This window comes from Falco punctatus, assembly GCF_963210335.1.
Source record: "Falco punctatus genome assembly, chromosome: 10".
Classification (NCBI taxonomy): Eukaryota; Metazoa; Chordata; class Aves; order Falconiformes; family Falconidae; genus Falco; species Falco punctatus.
Genome location: NC_137590.1, coordinates 18876017 through 18891884, shown reverse-complemented (window position 1 = coordinate 18891884; position 15868 = coordinate 18876017). Strand labels below are relative to the sequence as shown.

The 15868-nt window shown below is 66.7% G+C and overlaps 3 protein-coding genes across 4 annotated transcripts; 2 read left to right on the top strand and 1 right to left on the bottom strand.

Annotated features, from left to right (window-relative positions):
* The first annotated feature begins 230 nt into the window (after positions 1-230).
* MAX (MYC associated factor X) lies at positions 231-4045 on the top strand. Of its 2 annotated transcripts, none has more exons than XM_080405758.1 (5): positions 231-367; positions 562-588; positions 2087-2194; positions 2847-2976; positions 3064-4045. In XM_080405758.1, the coding sequence occupies exons 1-5, from the start codon at positions 332-334 to the stop codon at positions 3249-3251; spliced, it is 489 nt and encodes a 162-aa protein (XP_080261884.1). In that variant the 5' UTR covers positions 231-331; the 3' UTR covers positions 3252-4045. The 2 variants fall into 2 exon arrangements, with proteins under 2 accessions (XP_080261884.1, XP_080261885.1); XM_080405759.1 differs by having other exon boundaries at positions 317-367; positions 2853-2976.
* A 170-nt stretch (positions 4046-4215) lies between these two features.
* LOC308070958 (protein farnesyltransferase subunit beta-like) lies at positions 4216-9450 on the bottom strand. Its single transcript, XM_080405757.1, has 12 exons — positions 9316-9450; positions 7342-7406; positions 7007-7079; positions 6675-6766; positions 6089-6235; positions 5924-6007; positions 5729-5815; positions 5510-5639; positions 5265-5397; positions 4853-4964; positions 4666-4780; positions 4216-4581 (listed from the first exon to the last, which is right to left on the bottom strand). Exons 1-12 carry the CDS (start codon positions 9394-9396, stop codon positions 4471-4473), a joined length of 1230 nt encoding a protein of 409 aa, XP_080261883.1. The 5' UTR covers positions 9397-9450; the 3' UTR covers positions 4216-4470.
* Positions 9451-10839: 1389 nt separating this feature from the next.
* Positions 10840-15857, top strand: RAB15 (RAB15, member RAS oncogene family). Its single transcript, XM_080405744.1, has 7 exons — positions 10840-11287; positions 12631-12691; positions 12842-12902; positions 12989-13066; positions 13156-13245; positions 14107-14172; positions 14253-15857. The coding sequence occupies exons 1-7, from the start codon at positions 11164-11166 to the stop codon at positions 14406-14408; spliced, it is 636 nt and encodes a 211-aa protein (XP_080261870.1). The 5' UTR covers positions 10840-11163; the 3' UTR covers positions 14409-15857.
* The last annotated feature ends 11 nt before the right edge of the window (positions 15858-15868 follow it).

The window sequence follows — 15868 nt, the reverse complement described above, 5'->3', positions numbered from 1 at the left end:
CGCCTCCGTGCTTACTGCCACCGTCCTCCGCCTTCGCGTCGTCGCGGCCCCACCGCCCTCCATGAGGGGCAACAGGCACCCGCGCTCCCCCAGCCCGAGGACTACAGCTCCCAGCATGCACTGCGCTCCACCGCGGTGCACGCCGGGAGCTGTAGTCCCCAGACCGGGAGTCTTAATAGCCCCGCCTCCCCAGGCGGACTCCCGCACCCAGAATGCCCCGCGGCGCGGCGGGGAGCGGGGGGGTGAGAGGTCACGTGTGGCGGCGGCGGCGCATGCGCGCTGCGCGCTGTTGTTGTGGCGGCGCGGCCCGCGGCTCACCCGGCCGGGAGCGATGAGCGACAACGATGACATCGAGGTGGAGAGCGACGTGAGTCGGGCCCCCACACCGGGACATCCTCCCCGCCGCTCCCCCCCGGTGCCCGCAGCGCCGGGGAAGGGGTAGCGGGGGGTAACTGTTGGTTTCTCTCTCTCTTTCCCCCCCACCGCGGCCCCGTTTCCCGTCCCCCCCCACCCCCTTCCTCTTCCTCCTCTGCTTCCTCCTCGCTGGCCCGCGCCCCTCAGGAAGAGCAGCCGAGGTTTCAGTCCGCGGTATGTGGCTGCCGCCCCCGGGACCGGGAGCACGTGGGGGGGGGGGGCGGGGGGCAAGTGCGCCTGCGCGGGGGGCGGGGGGGGCTGGAGGGGGAGGCACGTGTGTTTGGTGGCGTCCTGGGGGTGGGAGGGGGACGGCTGGGGGGCATGGGAGGTACACCTGTGGGAGTGGGAGTCTTCTGGGGGGGAAACCTGTGGGCCTGGGGAGCTTCTGGGGGGGACACCTGGGGGGCTCGGGGGGGGGGGGGCAGCTGTGGGCCTGGGGGTCTTCGGGGGGACACACCTGTGGGGCCTTGGGGGCTTCTGGCAGGGGGGACACCTGTGGAGCTGGGAGGTCTTCTGGGGGAGAGACTGCACTGGGGCAGGACTGCAGGTGTTGGGGGACACACGCCTTTGGGGCTGGGGGGTCTTGGAGAGGGGGGTCACTTGCAGGGTCGGGGGTCTTCCGGAGGGGGGACACCTGTGAGGTGGGGGGTCTTCGTGGGGCGACACACCTGTGGGGTCGGGGGTCTTCTGAGGGTGGGGGGACAGAGGCCTGTGGGGCGGGGCTGGGGGACACACACCTGGGGGCTGGGGGTCTTGGGGAAGGACATGGGTTTGGGGTGTTACATACAGGGCTTGTGTTTCTTGAGGGGTGCGTGTTTGGGGGGGGGTCTGTGGGGTGGGGGCTCTTCAGGAGAGAGGGATTGTGGAGCTGTGGCTTTTGGGGGCAGAGTGGGGGCGTCTGTCTTCGGGGGGGGGGGGTGCATGTGGGCCTGGGGCTCTTTTGGGAGAGGAGACATGGGGGTTATGGCTTTTGGGGGCATCTGGGGAGCTGGCACTCCGGAGGGGCTGTCTCTGGGAGGGGGGGATGTGAGGGCAGATCTTGGGGGTATATGGGGGCGGGGGGGAGTATGACACACAGAGTGGTGCTTTTAGGGGGAAGCCATGGGGTTGTGTCAGCAGAGGTCAGATGGGGAGCCCATCTCGCAGGGGGTGCAGGACAGAGTGCTGCGAGCTGCTCTTGGCCCTTGAGGCTGTGCTGGGCCCCCCTGCTGCCCCAGCTCTGCCCCCCCAGTGGGGCGCATGGCTGCCCCAGCAGCAGGAAGCTGCCTGCGGGCTCCGACAGGGCCGGGAGAAACCGGGAGAAACCGAAAGCAACGGGAGCCACCTCCTTCCCACACCCTCAGCTGCCGCTGCGACGGGAGCAGGAGGCATTGCGGCTGCTGCACCGCCCAGCCAAGGGGAGTCGGGGCTTCGGCCAAGCTCCTGCACTGGCTCCAAGCCCCTCATCCCAAGCTGCCAGCACGGGGTTTTGGGGTGAAAGTCAGCAGCCTGGCTCCTCCTGCCCTGGCTTCTCTACCAGGCAAAGCGGGGCAGCTGCTGAAACGCAATGAGGCTTTTCACGCTCACTCCTGGGACTCAGCAGGCTGTCCCGCAGCACCTGGGGAGAGGGGAGCAGGTCGTGGTTTCCCCCACAGTGCCACCCCCTCAGGTTCCCCTCTCCCTTCCTTCTCAGGCCGACAAACGGGCTCATCACAACGCGCTGGAGCGCAAGCGCAGGGACCACATCAAGGACAGCTTCCACAGCCTGCGGGACTCCGTCCCCTCCCTCCAAGGAGAGAAGGTGAGTTTATGGAGCGTGCTGGCAGCCTGGCCATGCGCCTGCCCGGGGTCCCGGCCCGCGGCACTGAGGCTGGACGGAGATTTCCACAACGGTGATGGGAAGCCACAGCAGCAAGGCTGAGCTGCGGTTCCTCACCCGCGGGGCCTGCCAGCTGGCATTCCTGAGGGCAGGTCGTGCACACACCCAGCCTTTGCCACCACCTGGGGTTTTCTGGGGAAGACAAAGGGGGCAAATCCACCCGGTGTGGCTGAATCTTCCTGGCACAGCCGTGGGGCAGCTCTGCCCACCGGGGGTAGCAGCACTTTCCTTGGCAGCTGCACAGGCTGTGGTGGGGCTGTTGGTGCACAGCAGTGGCTTCTCATTCTGGGATGCTGCTGCAGGACACGTTTTGGCTAGGGCCAGCTCGCAACCCAAGCTGAGCACCATCAGCGGGGTTCAGAAGTGACCCTTCCCAGTGCTAGCAAGGATCTGCCCCGCCATGGGGGTCCCCATGGGGGACAAGAGCTGGGCTTTGGATCACCTGGTGACATCGGCATGTCAGAATAATGGTAAAATCCTTTCTGCTGCGCTGTGGGTGGGACAGGGCAGCTGAAATCCCACTGGTTCCCCCAGGGCTAGGACTTTATCTTGCCTCTGTCTTTTCCCACTATTGCAACAGGCATCCCGGGCCCAAATCCTGGACAAAGCCACAGAGTACATCCAGTACATGCGCCGGAAAAACCACACGCACCAGCAGGACATCGATGACCTCAAGCGGCAGAACGCTCTCCTGGAGCAGCAAGGTGAGCAGGGCTTCTGCAGGAGCCAGGGGTGGGGACAGATGGGCATGCTGGAGCTGCTGGAGGTGACGTGGTGGCCCTGCCTTGCAGTGCGTGCACTGGAGAAGGCCCGGTCAAGTGCCCAGCTGCAGGCCAACTACCCCTCGACAGACAACAGCCTCTACACCAACCCCAAGGGCAGCACCATCTCCGCCTTCGATGGCGGTTCCGACTCCAGCTCCGATTCGGAGCCCGACGAGCCACAGAGCAGGAAGAAGCTGCGCATGGAGGCCAGTTAGGCCCCCCCACAGCCCCCTGCTGCTGTCGGCTGCCCGCCCGCCGGCTGCGTAAGGACTCTCTCCCTTCTCTCGTAGAGGCTCTCGGACTGCAGCTTCCCAGCCTTCCCCGGCCCTTTCCCCACTCCAACCACCGCGGCCCTGGGGGGAGCCGGCCAGGCAGGGCCTCGCAGCGCCCACCCAACAGACATGGGGGGGATCTGGGGGCCGTGAGATGTCCCCAGTGCCCTCCCACACCTAGCAAGCTCCTCTGTCCTCTCCCTTCTGATTTTATATGAGCATTTCTATTTATACCTGGGGACCACAGCAGTCCAGAGCTGAAGGGTGAGGCTGCGCAGGAGCCGGGCAGCCCCCCCGAAAAGGCCAGGCCCCACAGGGGAGCTGTGCCTGCCCCCTCCCCTCCACCCCCCCGGCAAGCGCTGGGGGTCTCGCTATTTATTTTCTGCGTGTGCAATTCCACCTGCCCCCAGCACCTGCGAGAGCCGGGGGGCCAGTGCCCACACCCCTCTCTTCACAGCACGGAGCCGGGGGGCTGGGCTGGTGGTCTGCGTGTGCGTCCTGCCCCCTCCTCTTTCCCTCCCTCACCCCCCATGCCTCCCTCGGCCCCTTCCCACCTCCGTGGCATTTTCTGAACTCTAGTGTCCCGTCCCTGCCCCGTAGGTGACCCTGTCCCCCTTTTGATGCCATTCATTCCATGGATCTAAGGTATGTTGTACATACTGCCCAGAGTTGTCTTGCAAGTTAAGGCTTCCCTTTACTATAAGACTATAAATAATAAAAAAAAACAACCAAACTTATTTTTATCCTTCCCCGTGGTAGCCGCGTGTTCTTGGGGCGGGAGGGGAGGTGGCACCAGGGCTAGAAGCAGCCCGAGCTCAGTGTCACCTCCTGTCCCGTCTCCCCAGGGCCACCATGGGTGACAGGCGGTGGCAGCTATGTGCCCTTCCCGCGCACAGGAGACGGCAGGTGTCTGTTCCGCTTTATTGATGCCAAAAGCTCTGCCACGTCCCGTGTCCCCCTCAGCCAGCTCCGCTTCTGCCAGGAGGGCAGCAAGGCACCCAGCATGACGGCAGAAGGAGCTGGTGGCTACGGGGCAGGCCAGTTTTTGGTATTGCTAGCACCCTGAGGACCTCGCTCTGCCCATCTGCATCGAGATGCTGCAGCAGCTCCCCACCGGCCTGGGGCAGGGCTGCTCTGCACAGTCTGGGGCCAGCGGGACCCCCTAGTCAGCAGCAGCTGCCGGCTGCAGGCTGGGCACTGGCTGCCGCAAGAAGTGCGTCACCGCTCTTGCCACCTTCTCCGGGATGATGTTGTAGACAGGGTGCGTGGGCTGCTGTGAGAGGGAGAGAGGGAGGAGGTTAACGCTGCTTCTGGTGGCGTAGAGGCCGGGCAGCTGACAGCGATGCCTGGCACCTACCAGGCGGTTCTCGGGGCCGCCCAGGACCACCTCCTGGTGGAGCTCGCCGCTGCCGAAGTGCTGGGCGATGGCCAGCCCACTCAGGCAGTAGCAAGTGTGGTAGAAATCCCGGGACCTGGTGAGGCAGATATTGGGGTGCTGAGCAGGGTGCCAGGGCCCCAGGCAGCCCCCCCAGCCTGGTACTCACTTGCCCGGCTTGTCGAGCAGCCCGCCGGCTGGGCACTGGCAGCACAGGAGGATGTACTCCTGCAGCGCTACCTGGTCGAACATCCAGCGGGTCATGCTGAGTGCCGTGTCGCCTGCAGGAGGAAGCTGATGACATGGCTGGGGGGACCCCAGGAAGGCGGCAAATCCCCACCCGGGTCTTCCCGCACACCCCGGGGAACAATCAAGGCGCTGGCCCAGCAGTCAAGCCTTGGTGCCAAAAAGCCCGCGGGGAGGCATGAGTTTCCCCATGATTCAGCAGCCCCCTCCAAAGAACAGGGACACGGGAACACCCAAGTAGCTGTGCTTTGTTCCCTCAGTAAACGCCTTCAGCCACCCCTGGAGATGCCGTTTTGGGGGCGGAGGAGGCTGGGAGCCCCCCGTGGCAGACTCACCCCTGGCGTGGAGGGCACGGTGGAGCAGGGGCAGGAGGCCGGCTTGCCAGAAGGAGTAGCAGCCATCCACCAGCTTGTTGCAGCGGCCCTGGAAGCCGCCCTCGAAGTTCATCTGCCGGCTGGTAACCCAGCGCTGTGTGGGATGGGCGAGAGTGGGTGCCAGTGCAAGGACAGGGACCCCCCCACCGGTCCCACTGAGCAGCTGAGAACCCCTGGCGTCCCAGCAAGAGTGCAGGGTGACCCACCAGCAAGCTCCGGAGGTTCAGCAGATGTTCCTTCTTCAGGATGACCAAGGCTGCCATGCCACAGAAGGTATACCCGCCGTGGGCCTCCATGCCCGGCACCCCACCAATGCCACCCTCCCAGTTCTGGCACCTGCACGGACAGCGGGGTCAGGATGGCACAGGCGTGAGGGACCATCCCCCGTCCTCACCCCGTCCCTGGCTACGCTGGCTCTCACTCACCTCACTATCCACTCGGCTGTCCCGGCAAAGAGCTCAGGTGTGAGGATGTTGGTCAGCGAGGCCACGGAGGCAGCGCAGTAGGCGCTCCTGCAGGACAGGGGTGCTCAGGACCACGGCACCGCCCCCCTGCCGCAGCACCCAGCCAGCTGGAAGCACAGCAGAGCCATCCCCTTCCTCCCCACGGTGCTCACCCACCTGACGTCCACCTCGCCGCCGATATGCATGAGGAAGGAGCCATCCGGCTGCTTCAGCGAGTGCAGGTACTGCAGCAGCTTCTTCCTGCGAGAGCCAGCGGTCTGTGGGGGGGGCATGCATCCTGCCTCCCCCCGCCGGACCCCAGCCCAGCACCACCGGCCCTACCTGTCAATGACATCGAATGCCTCCTCCGTGCCGATGATGCACAGTGCGTTGACAGCAGCGTAGGTAGGGGCAAGGTGGGGGTGCTGGCCAGGGCCACCCCCAAAGCCACCCTGGGGGCTCTGACAGCGGCTCAGGAACTGGCAGACACTGCAGGGGGGCACGGGGAGGGTGAGGAAGGGGCTCAGCGCTCGCCGGCACCCAGTGGGGGGATACTTCCCACCCAGGTGAGGGGAACCTCCCCTTACACGCCCCCATCCACAGCAGGGGCTCCATGGCTCACAGCGGGGCAGGGGCCAGCCCAGCCCCGGTTCCTCCCCCCAAGGTCAAAGCTGGGGGTTATCTCTCTGTCCCCCATCTCCGTCCGTCACGAGACGCTGGAGCACGAGGCGCTGGCCGGAAGAATGGGCGGCATTGATGGCCGCAGAGGAGACAAAGCGCTCCTTTGCTCCTGCCAGCACGCGGGGACAGCAGGAGGTGGCACCTCCAGCATCACGCGGGTGGCCCACGGGGCCTCTGGCCACAGCCAGGTCCACAGTGGGGGTCCCCAGGCTGCCGCTGTGACCCACCCCAACGCAGCACCACTTACTCAGAGGCAACTGACTGGGGAATAGGCTCATCCAGCAGCTCCAAGCTGTGCAGGATCCAGTAGCAGAGCCAGGGACGGCTGGCATCCAGACACTGCGGGGACCAGAGGGGACAGTGAGGGTGGCCAGGGGGTGGCACGGGGCCTGGGGTGCAGGCAGAGCTCTCACAGGAGCAGGTACAGGCAGGGGAGCCCCAAAAGCATCACCATGGGGACACGTGCAACCCAAGGGCACATCGGGAGCCACTGCCCCAGGGCCAGCAAACCCAGGGCCCTGGGGTGAAGGGCTCGCCTCAGCCAAGGGGCAGAGCAGGAGCTGGTGGCACTGCAGGTACCTCGTAGGCTTTGGTCAGCTGCCGGAGGCCTCTCTTCAGGTAATGGCAGTGCTTCTCCCGCTGCAGGACGTACCTGTAAGACAGGCAGGGCTCAGCAGGCAGAGCACCAGCAGTCCAGCTGAGAGGGGGACACCAGCCCTGAGCTGATGTCACCATGACCCCCGGGCTCATGGCCAGCAGAAGGGGCAAGATCCCACCCAACACCCACAGGAGCAGCTGGTCCCTTGCTGCAGGTCTCGGCAGCTGCCAGAGCCACTGGTTTGGGGGTGGGTTGGTTGTTTATCATTATCAAGAGTTTCTACAGCTGGTGGGAACCAGCTGCCAGAGGAACTTACTGTGAAGCATGATGGCTCATCTTGCAGGCATCAAAGACCTCCTGCACAATGTCTTCCACCTTGGTCTGCCACCAGCCGCAGCGCAGAGGGGAACAAAGACCATGGTGAGCTCTGGAAAATAGCTCTTCCCATCCCAAACAGTCCTGCCAGAGCCCCCCTCAGCTCCTGCCCCACCCCAGGGGTTTATCCAGCTCACAGCCACTCTCCGAGACAGCGGCACCATCTTGTTGCATTCCCCAGGAAAACCAAAGCGATCACAAGCGACTCAGTCCTGCCGGCCCGCGGAGCATCGTAGCTAAGCCGTTAGGAGCTTTGCACCTGAGATTAGCTCCGTCCACTGCCGCTTTTCCAATGCAGCAGTTTTAAAGATGGAGTTTGCTTTGTCCTGGGACCCCCCTGCCACATACAACACCCTCCTCCCGCGAACGCCAGGACAGCATTGCCAGCTAACCGGGGACTTGCCACACTGTCCCCCTGTTTTAAAACTCGAACTCAGGACCCAGCACCCCAGCACTGTCCCAGCCGGGGCAGCCCTCCAGAAAACACCCTGGAGGGCAGGGGGGCAAGCATGGGGGGGCACAGGCAGCCCCGTTGTAGTGGGTTTGCGTGGCAAGGTTTTGGGGGAAGGGGGGGGCTGCTGGGGTGGCTTCTGCAAGAAGGTGCCAGAAGCTTCCCCTATATCTGATGGAGCCGATGTCAGCCAGCTCCCAGCTGGACCCATCAAGGCTAAGGCCAAGCCTATCGGCAGCAGCGGCACAGGGACAGCGCGGGAAGGAGCAGGGGGAGGAAAATAATCCGTGCTGGCGAGAGGAGCGAATGTGTGTGAGCCGCAGCCCCGCAGGCATCAAGGGCAGGGCAGGAGGGGCTCCAGGCGCTGGAGCTGAGGTTCCCTGGCAGCCCATGGAGAGCCCCCAGCAAGGCAGGCTGTGCCCCCAGCCCAGGAAGCCCATGGGGGAGCAGATCCCCCACACCCCCCCATAGCCCGGGGGGGACCCACGCTGGGGCAGGGGGTGCCCAGAGGAGGCTGTGACCCATGGGCAGCCTGTGCTGGGGCAGCATGCGAGGGGCTGCACCCGTGGGAAGGACCCCACGCTGGAGGGATTCATGGAGAGCTGTCTCCCGTGGGAAGGACCCCACGCTGGAGGGGTTCATGGAGAGCTGTCTCCCGTGGGAAGGACCCATGCCGGAGCAGGGTGGAGCGTAGGAGGAAGGAGCAGCAACACCAACATGTACTTGGACTGACCGTAACCCCCATTCCCCGTCCCCTGCCCCCTTGGGGGGACCAGGGAGAGAAATCAGGAATTGACTTAAGCCCAGGAAGAAGGGAGGGTGGGGGAAGGTGTTTTTCTGATTTGAATGGTAATAAATGAAACTAATTTTCCCCAAGAAGAGTCTGTTTTGCCCGTGACTAATTGCAAAGTGAGCTCCCTGTCCTTATCTCGACCCCTGAGCCCTCCCTTGTATTCCCTCCCCGCTGCACGGCTGGGGGGCCGCGATGGAGCGGCTGGGTGGGCACAGGGTGTGCAGCCAGGGCCAGCCCTCCGCAGGCACCGCGTCCCGGGGGGCCAGAGGCTCACAGGGCCCCATGGATTGAGAAACCCAGAATTGCCCTCTGCCCCACAGGGCCCGTCCCAGTGCCCGGGGAGCTACCCCAGGGCTGGCTCGGGAGGGGGTCGGGCTGCCCGAGATGCTGCGGGGGGACACGAGTGATGTTCCCCGGGGGTGGCAGCCCCCGGCCCCCTGACACACGCGAGTGTGGGGCCAGCGGCTGCATGGGGGGAGCTGGGGCAGGGATCAGCCAGCAGCCTGGCACCTTCAGAGCCCAGCCCCACACAGCCCAGCCCCACACAACCTGGCACCCTCGTACCCAGCCACAGCACCCCACAGCCCTGCCCCAGGGCACCCCAGGGCCCAGCCCCACACGACACGGCCCGCCCCCCCTCCCAGCACCCGGCCCGGCCCGGCCCCCCAGACCTGTTCGGCGGAGGTGGGGGTCTGCAGCCCATCGTCCCGCAGCCGCCGCCGCCCGCCGGGGGGGGCCTCCGCTCCCGCCATGCTGCGGGCGGCTCGCGCCGGCGGGGGCAGCCGGACGACGGCGGCCGGGTCGGGACACGCGGTCACGCCCCCGGCTACGCCCCCCGTCACGCCCAGGCCACGCCTCCCGGCCTCGCCCTCCCACGCGCATGCGCGCCGCGGCGGGGCGCGAGGAGGGCGCTACGTCACCGCGCCGTGACGTCATGGTGGGCTACCTGGCCGCGGCCTGGTCTGGGCCCTGCCCAGCGCTGCCTTATTGCGTCACTGCCGCGCGGCGTTGCGTCATCACACCGCAGCGCTGCAGCCTCGTCCAGCAGCGTGGTGCTACATCTCGTAGTGTGGCACTGCGTGGTGGCACCGACATGGTGTTGCATCATCACGCTGCAGCGCTGCATCATGGCACTGCTGAGCAGTGCGGCGTCATCCTGCTGTGGCGCGCACTGCTGCGTGGTGCTGCGTCATCACAGCGTGGTGCTGCGCAGTTGCACCGACCCGCTGTGTTGCATCATCACGCTACAGCGCTGCATCATCATGCTGCTGTGCAGTGTGGCGGCATCCCGCTGTGGCGCTGCACCATTGCAATGCTGTGTGGTGTTGCATCATGTCAGCACAGCACTGCATGGTTGCACCGACACTGTGTTGCATCATCACGCTGCAGCACTGCATTGGCCCCCTGTGCTGCAGGGTGCACGGCAGCATGTGTGCTGCGGTGCTGCGCTGTGCAGCACCTTCACCACCACGCTGCCCCGTGCGTGGCTTTGCTGCGCTGCGCCGTGCCGCCCTGCCGTGCACTCCCTGGCCCACGCTGCACCCTCCTCTGCCGCGTGCTGCACCCCAGCACACAGTGCCGCGCCCCAGAGCTGCACCCCAGCACACAGCGCTGTGCCCCAGAGCTACACCCCAGCACACAGCGCCACGCCCCAGAGCTACACCCCAGCACACAGCGCTGCGCCCCAGAGCTGCGCCCCAGCACACAGCGCTGCGCTGTGGCATCCAGCACTGCATCCAGCGCTGTGCCCAGCACTGCACCCCAGCACCCAGCACTGCGCCCCAGCACCTAGCGCTGCACCCCCCCGCAGCCCTGCCGTGGCCCTGCTCCAGGCCCCTCAGCCCCGGGCCACCCCAATGCTCCCAGTGCCCCCCTGTTGCCCCCCCCCCCCATCCCTCCATGTGTCACCCAGTGTCCCCTGCAGCCCCTGGGCCGCGTCCCCCACTCTCTCCTGGGGGGGGGCTGCTGTGTCCCCAGATGTCCCCACGCTCTCCAGTGCACGCCCCATGTGTCGCCCCCCGTTCCCAGGGCATACCCCGGTGCCCCCCGCCCCCGGTGCTCCCTCCCTCCCTCATTCCCCGTGTCTCCCTCCCAGCGCGTCCCCGTGTGTCTCTCCCGGTGCCCTGGTGCATCCCCCGTGCACCACCCGGTGCCCCCCCAGTGCATCCCCCGGTGCCCGCCCCCTCCCCTCCCCTTCCCCGTGTGTTTATCCCAGTGCATTCCCGGTGCATTCCCCGTGTGTCTCTCCCAATGCCTCTGTACACCCCCGGTGCATCCCCCGGTGCGCCCCCGCCGTGTGTCTCTCCCGGTGTATCCCCCGGTTCCCCCTCCCCCGTGTGTCTCTCCCATTCCATCCCCGGTGCATCCCCCCCGTTCCCCACAGCATCCCCCGGTGCCCCCCCGGCCGCCCGCCCCCGCCCCGCCCCGCCCCGCCGCCCGCCCGGCGCAGCGCTCGCGGCCCCGGCAGTGGTCCCGGCAGCGGCCCCGGTACGGCCCCGGTACGGCGGCGCCGGCCCGCCATGGCCAAGCAGTACGACGTGCTCTTCCGGCTGCTGCTGCTGGGGGACTCGGGCGTGGGCAAGACCTGCCTGCTCTGCCGCTTCACCGACAACCAGTTCCACCCCGCCCACATCTCCACCATCGGTACCGGCACCGGCACCGGCACCGGCACCAGCGCGGGCAGCGGGCGGCGGGCAGCCGCGGCGGGCAGCGGGAACGCCGGGAAGCGAGGAGCCGTGGGCAGCGGGGAGCCGGGAGCACCGGGAAGCGGGAAACCGTGGGCAGCGGGAGCACCGGGAAACGGGGAACTGTGGGCACCGAGAGCACCGGGAAACAAGGAACCGTGGGCACCGGGAGCACCGGGAAACAAGGAACCGTGGGCACTGGGGAGCCGCGAGCACCGGGAAGTGGGAAACCGTGGGCACCGGCAGCACCAGGAACTGGGGAACCATGGGCACCGGGGAGCTGGGAGCACCGGGAAAACGGGAGCATCGGGAAAGGGGAACCGTGGGCACTGGGGAGCCAGGAGCACCAGGGAACCGGGAACCGGGGAACCATGGGCACTGGGTAGCTGGGAGCCCTGGGAAATAGGGAACTGTGGGCACCAAGGAACGGGGAAACCGGGAGCACCAGGGAGCTGGAAAATCGTGGGCACTGGGAGCGTCGGGGAAGCGGGAACCGGGGAACTGTGGGCACTGGGGAAATGGGAGCAACTGGGAAATGGAAGCACCAGGGAGCTAGAAAACCGTTGGGTACTGGGAACCGAGAAACCAGGAGGACCGGGAAAACGGGAAACTGTGGGCACCGGGGAGCTGAAGAACCGGGAAATGAGCAACCATGGGCACCGGGGAACCGGGGAACCACAGGCACCAGGGAATGGGAAAGCCGTGGGCACCAGAGAACCGGTGACACCGAGGAGCTGGGGAACTGGGAGCATCAGAAAACTGTGGGCACCAGGGAACTGGGAGCACTGGGGAGCTGCAGCACTGGGGAAATGGGAAGCAGTGGGCACTGACGAACCAGGAGCACCGGGCAGCCACATCACGGGGGAACCGGGAGCACCAGGAAACCGTGGGTGCTGGGGGGCTGCGGTACCAGGGAACTGGGAAACTCGGGGAACAGGGAACTGTGGGGCTGGGAAGCTGGGGGCACTGGGGAGCCACAGCACAGCAAAACCGGGGCCACGGGGAGCACTGGGAGCAGCCGCTCGGCAGCAGGGCTGGGGCCAGCACCCGCGCAGTGACCCAGCACGGAGGCCGCTGCCAGGCCTGGCACCAGGCACCGGCCCCGGGATGATGCCGGGGCACCGGGCCATGGCTCCAGGCATTGGGGGGGCACGGGCGAGCCTTGGCACCTGGTCTGGCAGCACAACGTGCCTTGGGATGGGCCGGGAGAGGGTGAGGGGACTGCGGGGACCCTGGTGGCAGCAGCTGCTGTGATGGGGGGGACACCGGGGCACCCCGTAACTGCTCCCCTCCCCATGCCAGGCGTTGACTTCAAGATGAAGACCATCGAAGTGGATGGCATTAAGGTGCGGATACAGATCTGGTGAGTGCCGGTGCTGGGGCTCGGGGGTGGGGGTGGGGGCGGGGATTGGGGGGGTGGTCCTGAATCCCGCTCCCCCCACCAGGGGGGAGGCTGAGCCCTGACCAGCTCGTGCCATGGGTGGTGGTGTTGACCCGCTCCCCTCGGCTGCAGGGACACGGCAGGCCAGGAGCGGTACCAGACCATCACCAAGCAGTACTACCGGCGGGCACAGGTACGGGGGGGTCCCATCCTGGTACACAGGAGCGGGGAAACTGAGGCACGGGGGGCTGTAAATGGCTGCCTGCCCCCCTCCTGCAGGGCATCTTCCTGGTGTATGACATCAGCAGCGAGCGTTCCTACCAGCACATCGTGAAGTGGGCCAGCGACGTGGATGAGGTGGGGGTGCAGGAGCAAAGGGGGGGTCCTGGGGGGGTCCCCCCCATGGTGGTGGTGGTGGTGTTCTCACGCCACCCGCTCCTCCCCAGTACGCGCCTGATGGCGTCCAGAAAATCCTCATTGGGAACAAGGCGGACGAGGAGCACAAGAGGCAAGTGGCCAAAGAGCAAGGGCTGCAGGTGAGCGGGGGCTGGTGTGTGCCCCCGGGGGGGCCAGGGCCCCCCCCTGCACCCCCAGGTTGGCCAGGGACCCCCCTGCACCCCACGGCCCCCCCAGGCCCCTCCTGTACTCCCCAGGGACCCCAACAACTCTCCTGCAGCCCTACTTATAGCCAGGGACCCCCCAGGCATCTGCAGCCCCTCCCCAGCATGACCAGGGACACCCCCTCCAACTGTCCTGAAGCCTTGTCTGTAACCAAACCCCCTAACCCCCACCAGCTCCCCGTTACCTCCAGGGATGCCCCCCCAGACCCTCTGCACCCCCGGGGCTGCTCTTACGCCTCCCTGTCCCGCTCCTGCAGCATGTCCAGGGACCCTGACACCCCCCTGCAGCCCAGCATGGTCCCCTGCACCCCCAAAGCACCCAGTGCCCCTCCCCAAGGACCCTAAAGCACCCAGTATCCCTCCCTCAGGGACTCCAAAGCACCCAGTGCCCCCGCCCCTGAGACCCCAAAGCACTCAGGAAACCCAAAGCAGCCAGTGCACCCCCCTGAGTGCTCCCTGCACCCAGTGCCCACCTCCCCTGGGACCTCAAAGCACCCAGTCCTCCCCGCCAGGGACCCTAAAGCACCCAGTGCCCCCCACTGCGCTCCCTGCACCCAGTGCCCACCTCCCTCGGACCCCAAAGCACAGAGTGCCCCCCCTCAGGGACCGTGAAGCACCCAGGGACAGCACACAGTACCCCCTGCAGGGGATGCCCCCACCCCAGTGCCACCATGGGCAGCACAGCTCATCTGGCTGTGCATGTGCCGGGGGGCGGGGGTGTTCAACACCCCCACCCCCCACAAACCATGGTGCCGCCGACGGCCCCTCGCCCTGCAGCTGGCCAGGGAGTATGGGATGGACTTCTACGAGACCAGCGCCTGCAGCAACCTCAACATCAAGGAGGTGCTGGGGGGGGGCTGGGGTGGACTTGGGGGGTTCGGGAGGGGGGCAGTGGGCTGACCTCCCCCCCATCTCTTCTGCAGTCCTTCACACGGCTGACGGAGCTGGTGCTGCAGGCGCACCGCAAGGAACTAGAGGGGCTGCGGGCCCCCCCCCGTGCCCCCGCCCTGGCCCGCCTGGAGGAGGATGAGCAGCAGCCTCTGGGGAGCGAGGACAGCCCCAAAGCCTGCTGGTGTTGAAGCCTGGCCCCGCCCCGCCCCCCCCCCCCAGGCCTGTGTTGGGGGGCCCACGGCGGGTGCGGGATTGGGGCAGCCCCAATGGAAGGGGGGGTGCGGCCAGTGCCTGGTGGAGGGGAGTGACCCAGGATGTGCCCCCCCAGGGATGGCAGGGGCCAGGCAGGCATCATGGGGGTGTCCCCCCATCCTGGCACCCTGCATCCTGGCACCCATGCTCCCCCATGGTGCATGGGGTTGGGTGGGGGGCTGTCGTGGGCGCTGTGTGCCCACCCCATGCCCCTGGGGACACCCCCCCCCCCCCCCGAGTTTTACACACACACACACACACACACACACACGGTTTGCAGAATAAAGGTGATGCTGGAGGAAGCCAGTGGCTTGTGTGCTGCCGTGGCGGGCTGTGGGCACGGTGCCATGCTGGCTGCAGGGTGCCACGATGGCTGTGCCCCACTGGAGCCGCCCGTACCATGGGGCAGCCACGGATACGCAGGCGAGTGGGGCTGCGTGCCACAGGCAGAGCTGGCCTGCAGCAACCCGAGCAGTTATCAATAATTGAGGCTGCTCCAGGGCTGCCAGGATGGTGTCCCCTTTCCAGGCTGGGGGAACGGGTCCGTGGGGGCACCGTGTCCACCACCGCCAGGCTGCTGGAACAGCGACCCAGGGAGGCAGGAGCTGGCCCCAGCAGGGACATGGCCATCATGGTCACACAGCCTAGTGGTGGGCACCAGGACAGTGGTGGGCACTGGGGTGACAGTGGGCACTGGGATGCTGCCATGCGCCAGGATAGGTGGGTGCTAGGATGGTAGCGGGCACCGGGATGCTGCCAGGCACCAGGATGGGGTGGCAGCAGACACTGGGATGCTGCCAGGCACCAGGATGGGTGGGCACTGGGATGGCAGCAGGCACCAGGATGCTGCCAGGCACCAGGATGGGTGGGCACTGGGATGGCAGTGGGCACAGGGATACTGCCAGGCACCAGGATGGGTTGGCACTAGGATGCTGCCAGGCACCAGGATGGGTAGACACTGGGATACTGCCAGGATCCAGGATGGGCAGGTACCAGGACGCCAGGAAGCAGGCGCCACAGCAGATGAGTGCCAGGGTGGATGCTGGCACTGGGACCAGTGGAGCACTGGGACTTGGGGGCACTGGGGGGAAGGCAGCAGGCACCAGGACAGCAAGCACAGGAGGCCCAGGGGCGATGCCAAGGCAGCCCTGGGGAAGATATGCTGGTGCACCGGTTCCCCCCATCACACACCTGGGTCTGAGTCGCCCCCTCCTCTGCCCCGCACAGCCCCAGCTCCTGGAGTCCCGTTATTTCTTGCCTCCCCGGGTGTTCCCAGCTCTCGAGGCCAGCCCGTGCCAGGCCGGTGGTGCCAAGCCCCATGGCATCCCACAGCTCGCAGGCATGGGGAAGAGCAGTCATGCCACACCGCACTGTGCCATGAATTATTGAGGCAGGC

Excerpts from the sequence above, each read along its gene's own strand:
- MAX (XM_080405758.1), top strand. The coding sequence starts at position 332 with ATGAGCGACAACGATGACATCGAGGTGGAGAGCGAC. Across the intron at positions 589-2,086 it reads AGCCGAGGTTTCAGTCCGCG|GCCGACAAACGGGCTCATCA; the intron begins GTATGTGGCTGC and ends CTTCCTTCTCAG. Across the intron at positions 2,977-3,063 it reads CGCTCTCCTGGAGCAGCAAG|TGCGTGCACTGGAGAAGGCC; the intron begins GTGAGCAGGGCT and ends CCTGCCTTGCAG.
- LOC308070958 (XM_080405757.1), bottom strand. The coding sequence starts at position 9,396 with ATGGCGGGAGCGGAGGCCCCCCCCGGCGGGCGGCGGCGGCTGCGGGAC. Across the intron at positions 6,008-6,088 it reads GCATTCGATGTCATTGACAG|GAAGAAGCTGCTGCAGTACC; the intron begins GTAGGGCCGGTG and ends TGGCTCTCGCAG. Across the intron at positions 5,640-5,728 it reads ACAGCCGAGTGGATAGTGAG|GTGCCAGAACTGGGAGGGTG; the intron begins GTGAGTGAGAGC and ends CTGTCCGTGCAG.
- RAB15 (XM_080405744.1), top strand. The coding sequence starts at position 11,164 with ATGGCCAAGCAGTACGACGTGCTCTTCCGGCTGCTGCTGCTGGGGGAC. Across the intron at positions 11,288-12,630 it reads CGCCCACATCTCCACCATCG|GCGTTGACTTCAAGATGAAG; the intron begins GTACCGGCACCG and ends TCCCCATGCCAG. Across the intron at positions 12,692-12,841 it reads AAGGTGCGGATACAGATCTG|GGACACGGCAGGCCAGGAGC; the intron begins GTGAGTGCCGGT and ends CCTCGGCTGCAG.